The 6,000-nt window shown below is 44.2% G+C and overlaps 1 protein-coding gene across 5 annotated transcripts in view; it reads left to right on the top strand.

Annotated features, from left to right (window-relative positions):
• The first annotated feature begins 2,202 nt into the window (after positions 1 to 2,202).
• LOC137328035 (zinc finger protein 665-like) overlaps positions 2,203 to 6,000 on the top strand; it is a 60,896-nt gene continuing 57,098 nt past the window's right edge. The window contains exon 1 of one of the 5 annotated variants that reach the window (XM_067994116.1): positions 2,203 to 2,325. Coding sequence is in view for 4 of the 5 variants with exons in the window: in XM_067994121.1 (XP_067850222.1) it covers positions 2,316 to 2,325 (10 nt within the window). In the remaining variant the exon portion in view is untranslated. The remainder of the gene's footprint in view (positions 2,326 to 6,000) is intronic. The other 4 variants (XM_067994121.1, XM_067994119.1, XM_067994118.1 and 1 more) reach the window with 4 other exon arrangements.

Below are 6,000 nucleotides of genomic sequence, written 5' to 3'. Positions count from 1 at the left end.
TCTGTAGATGTTGCTGTGATATGAGTTATCAGTGCTATAGGTCACACCTTGTCTGTCACAGAATTACTCATGTTTGTATGACCCGTACAATAGGTGCTAATGTTCTGGTATATATGGTCAGTTTGTTGAAATATAGTTAGTCTCAGTTGGCTTTGTGCTGTTTCTGTGATACTTTTTAATTGCTAAGGTTTTTACTTGTGGATTTATTCCTTCATATTTATCTTTGCACAAAATAAAGTTTGTCGCCTTTCAATTTGCATGGTTTCAATATTTTTGAAGGTTTTTGCATGTCTTCCTATCTGTAGAATCTTAATATAAATTAAAATAGTTTTTTGTAGATAAATCACAACAGTTTCACAAGTATCTTTACCAACTTTAAGCAGGCCTATGGCTGTCCTGCTCACACTCACCATGCTCTGCTTTATTTTTAAATACTCCTTGATATTTTTTTAATGTTTTGAATCCTCTCCTTTTAATTTTTCAGCCCTTGGCCCATCTCCCTCCTGCAATGCTTTGCCCCAGCGTTGCTTTCCTGCATACAGTTCCATTTTCAGCCAACGGAAGCTGTCCCCTCTCCCTCCAGCTCACCATCTCTTTGTTGCCCTCAGCCTTTCCCATTTACCCGTGGATGATCTTGTAATGTTTCATCCTGCTGCCGGGTGGAGTTTTGGCAGGCCGAAGGATGTCCCACTCACCTTCCACAATGCAAAACATAAAAAAATAAATACAGCACCTCATACAATAAATATATTACAATATTGGAGAATGAAAGGGGGACTGAGATAAATATAACACCATTTATAATATAACCTGCATATCTAAATACATGCAATAAGGGAGAATGAAAAGTATGAGACATAAATATAATAAAACTAAATATAAATATTGAAGTATTATTTCATATAAAACTAAATATAAGTATAAGACATGATATCAATTATGGAGGTCTATCAAGACAGTATAATAAATATATACTAATGCAAAGGGGGCTGAATGCAAGTACCTAGTGGGTACATGTATATGATTTTTTGATTCTCTTATTAACCAATACTGAGCCCCAGAGATATAGAAGGAAGAAAATACTTGCATTTATATCGCACCTTTTACATCTTCAGGATGCTCTAATTTGCTTTACAGCCAATTAATTAGATTTGAGATGCAATTAATGTTGTTTTGTAGACAAATTAGCAGCCAATATTCACACTGTAAGATTCCACAAACAGCAGTGAGATGAATCACTTGTTAATCTATTTTGGTAGTGTTGTATTTGGGATAAATATTGGCCAGGACAACACCCCTGCTCTCCTTTAAATAGTGCCTCGGGATTGTTTACATGCACCTGAGGTTAGACCAGTCCTAATTTAACATCTCATGTGAAAGACAGCATCTCCCACAACTCAGTATTGGCTAAGAATGGAAAAGATCGGTTTATTTAAAGTAACTTGGTCTCAGAGTAAGGTGACAGTATCATCTAAGCTTTGTAAATTATTTATATACGGCAATAACACTATGGGATAAGCAACCTACTAAAACAATTAAGAGCAAGGACAGGAGCAACAGGGAGAAGTCAAGGGCAGCAGAGGTTGTTGGGAAGGCTGGGGTGGGGAGGTTCGCGTCTGTGTTAAGATTTGAGTGGCAGAAGCGGCCACATTAAGGTGATCATGTTCGGTCTGCCTGATGCACCTGATAGCAGAAAAGTGGTGGGGCAGAGGTGGGTGTGAGGCTCTGGTTGCGTCCAACTTTTCTCCAGCCTGCACGAGGTGCAAACCAGTCAAAACAATATTTGTTCTGACCAAGGGTCATCGACCTGAAACATTAACTCTGTTTCTCTCTGCACAGATGCCGCCTGACTTGCTGAGTGTTTCCAGCATTTTCTGGTTTTTATTTGGAATTTCCAGCATCCGCAGCATTTTGCTTTCGAAAACAATATTTGTTTTCGGCAGCTGCACAAGCTGAGTTGAAGGAGCCTTGAAACTACCTGAAAAAAAAACCCAATTCTGCTCCAGATCCGCGCGCACGCTGCCGGCCGCCACGTGCGGAGGAGGGGGGGAAGGGGGTGGCGGCGCATGGGGAATCCGCGCCTGCGCGGTGCTCGCAATCTGGGGCGTCGCTCTTTTCCTCCCCCCCCCCCCCCCCCCTCCTCCTCCTCCCCTTCTCGTCCTGCTCTCCCAGCGCGCGCATGCGGGCCTCACGTGAGTCACGTCACGCCACGCCACGCGAAAGGGTTCGACTGGCAGTGACGTCGTCGCTTCCCTCACCCCGCGCGGCGGCGGGCGGACGGACGGAGCGGCGCACGTGACGAAGGCGGTTGATCAATGGAGGGAGGTGACGTATAGCGCGCTGGGCCCGCACGGTGTTTGAGAGCGGGGCTGAGGAGGGTGGGGCTTGGATCCCTTCCCAAGGTCGGGGTAAAGGAAAGGAAAGGGTGGTGGGATGGTGGCGGCCTTGTGTGTCGAGCTCTGACTGATCTCCCTGGCACCACTTGGTTGCCCACAGTCAGCGTGAGCCTGGTTGATGGAGGAGTTATTGAGGGACCTCGGGGCAGGGGAGCAGGGCTGTGGAGGCTGCAGGACCATCGCAACGGTGGAGATTTCAGAGATCCGAAAAGCAAAGGCTGCAGGTTCACTGAAATGTAGTGGTCAGGTACAAAAAAAAAATTCAAAAAGGCTAATGGAAGGTTAACCTTTTATATCCAGAGGGCTAGACTATAAAAGGGAGGGGGGGGGGGGGGGATGTTTTGCTACAGCTGTGCAAAGCCCTGGTCAGACCACATCTGGAGTACTGTGTTCAGTTCAGGGCACTGAGACCTGAGAGGATATGTTGGCCTTGGAAGGTGTGCAGTGCGTATTCACCACAATGTTACCAGGGCTCCAAGGGTTAAATTGTGAGGCGAGATTACAAACACTAGGCTTGTATTCCCTGGAATGTTGAGGACGAAGGGATGATTTGAGGTGTTTAGGATTTTGAAAGGAATTGATAGGATAGGTGAAGAGAAGCTTTTTCTGCTCGTGAGGGAAGTCCAGGATAAGTGGGACAAAATCTTAAAATCAGAGCCAGGCCATTTAGGAAGGAAGTTAGGACTTTGCACAAAGGGTGATAGAAGTGTGGTGCTCTACCACAAAAAGCAGTAGTTGCTAGCTCAATTGATATCTTTAAATCTGAAATTGATAGATTTTTGCTAGCCAAGGGTATTAAGGGATACAGAACCAAGGCAAGTAAATGCAGTTAGGATACAGATCAACCATGATCTCATTGAATGGGACAGCAGAAGGCCATTCAGCCTGCTCTGCAATTCAGTGGCTGATCTGCACCTCAACCTAGGGTTGCTAACTCTGGTTGGATGTATTCTTGGAGGTTTCATTGCATCCTACCTCCAACTGCCCTGCCTGGTCTAAAAGCCTTCAGGAACATAGGAACAGGAGTAGGCCATTTAGCCCCTCGTGCCTGCTCCGCCATTTGATAAGATCATGGCTGATCTGTGATCTAACTCCATATACCTGCCTTTGGCCCATATCCCTTAATACCTTTGGTTGCCAAAAAGCTATCTATCTCACATTTAAATTTAGCAATTGAGCTAGTATCAATTGCCGTTTGCGGAAGAGAGTTCCAAACTTCGACCACCCATTGTGTGTAGAAATGTTTTCTAATCTCACTCCTGAAAGGTCTGGCTCTAATTTTTAGACTGTGCCCCCTACTCCTAGAATCCCCAACCAGTGGAAATAGTTTCTCTATCCACCCTATCTGTTCCCCTTAATATCTGATGAACTTCAATCAGATCACCTCTTAACCTTCTAAACTCTAGAGAATACAACCCCAATTTGTGTAATCTCTCCTCGTAACTTAACCCTTTAAGTCCGGGTATCATTCTAGTGCACCTACGCTGCACTCCCTCCAAGGCCAATATGTCCTTCCGAAGGTGCAGTGCCCAGAACTGCTCACAGTACTCCACGTGCGGTCTAACCAGGGTTTTGTATAGCTACAGCATAACGTCTGCCCCCTTGTACTCTAGTCCTCCAGATATAAAGGCCATCATTCCATTAGCCTTCTTGATTATTTTGTGCACCTGTTCATGACACTTCAATGATCTATGTACCTGAACCCCTAAGTCTCTTTGGACATCCACTGTTTTTAACTTTTTACCATTTAGAAAGTACCCTGTTCTATCCTTTTTTTGATCCAAAGTGGATGACCTCACATTTGTCTATATTGAATTCCATTTGCCACAGTTTTGCCCATTCACCTAATCGATCAATATCGCTTTGTAATTTTATGTTTTCATCTACAATGCCATCAATCTTTGTGTCATCGGCAAACTTAGATATGAGACTTTCTATGCCTTCATCTGAGTCGTTAATAAATATTGTGAATAATTGAGGCCCCAAGACAGATCCCTGTGGGATTCCACTAGTCACATCCTGCCAATGTGAGTACCTTCCCATTATCCCTACTCTCTGTCGCCTTTCGCTCAGCCAACTTCCTAACCAAGTCCATACTTTTCCCTCGATTCCATGGGCTTCTATCTTAGCTAACAGTCTCTTATGTGGGACCTTATCAAATGCCTTCTGGAAGTCCATATAAATAACATCCATTGGCATTCCCCTGTCCACTACTTTACACCTCTTCAAAAAATTCAATCAGGTTTGTCAGGCACGACCTACCTTTCACAAATCCATGCTGGCTCTCTCTGATTAACTGAAAATTCTCGTGGTGTTCAGTCACCCTATCCTTAATTATAGACTCCAGCATTTTCCCCACAACAGATGTTCGGCTAACTGGTCTATAATTCCCCGGTTTCCCTCTCCTTTCTTAAAAAGCGGAGTGACATGCAATTTTCGAATCTAGAAGGACAGTTCCTGAATCTAGAGAACTTTGAAAGATTATAGTTAGGGCATCCACAATGTGCTCACCTACTTCCTTTAAAACACTGGGATGGAAACCATCTGGTCCTGGGAATTTGTCACTCTTTAGTGCTATTATTTTCTTCATTACTGTTGCTTTACCTATGTTAATTTTATCGAGTCGCTGTCCCCAATTCAGTAGAAGTTTTCTTGGGATTTCCGGCATGCTATCCTCTTTTTCGACTGTAAATACTGATGCAAAGTAATTGTTCAACATGTCTGCCATTTCCCCATTGTCAATGACAATATCCCCACTTTCAGTTTTTAAGGAGCCAACACTGCTCCTGACCACCCTCTTTTTCCTAATATAACTATAAAAGTTCTTTGTATTGGTTTTGATATCCCTTGCGACTTTCTTTTCATACTCTCTTTTTGTAGCCCTTACTATCTGTTTTGTGACCCTTTGTTGATCTTTGTATCTTTCCCATTCGCCAGGATCTGTGCCATTTTTTGCCTTTTTGTATGCCCTTTCCTTATGTTTTATATTGTCGCTTACCTCTTTAGTTAGCGTCATAGAGTTATACAGCACGGATAGAGGCCCTTCGGCCCATCGTGTCCGCGCCGGCCATCAAGCCCTGTCTAATCTAATCCCATATTCCAGCATTTAGTCCGTAGCCTTGTATGCTATGGCATTTCAAGTGCTCATCCAAATGCTTCTTGAATGTTGTGAGGGTTCCTGCCTCCACAACCCTTTCAGGCAGTGAGTTCCAGACTCCAACCACCCTCTGGGTGAAAAAGTTCTTTCTCAAATCCCCTCTAAACCTCCCGCCTTTTACCTTGAATCTATGCCCCCTTGTTATAGAACCCTCAACGAAGGGAAAAAGCTCCTTAGTATCCATCCTATCTGTGCCCCTCATAATTTTGTACACCTCAATCATGTCCCCCCTCAGCCTCCTCTGCTCCAAGGAAAACAAACCCAATTTTACCCAGTCTCTCTTCATAGCTGAAGCGCTCCAGCCCTGGTAACATCCTGGTGAATCTCCTCTGCACCCTCTCCAAAGCGATCACATCCTTCCTGTAGTGTGGCGACCAGAACTGCACACAGTACTCCAGCTGTGGCCTAACCAGTGTTTTATACAGCTCCATCATAACCTCCTTGCTC

Source organism: Heptranchias perlo, chromosome 12 (genome assembly GCF_035084215.1).
Source record: "Heptranchias perlo isolate sHepPer1 chromosome 12, sHepPer1.hap1, whole genome shotgun sequence".
Lineage (NCBI taxonomy): Eukaryota > Metazoa > Chordata > Chondrichthyes > Hexanchiformes > Hexanchidae > Heptranchias > Heptranchias perlo.
The sequence above is the reverse complement of the archived record's forward strand: the minus strand, read 5'-3'. Positions and strand labels throughout refer to the sequence as shown.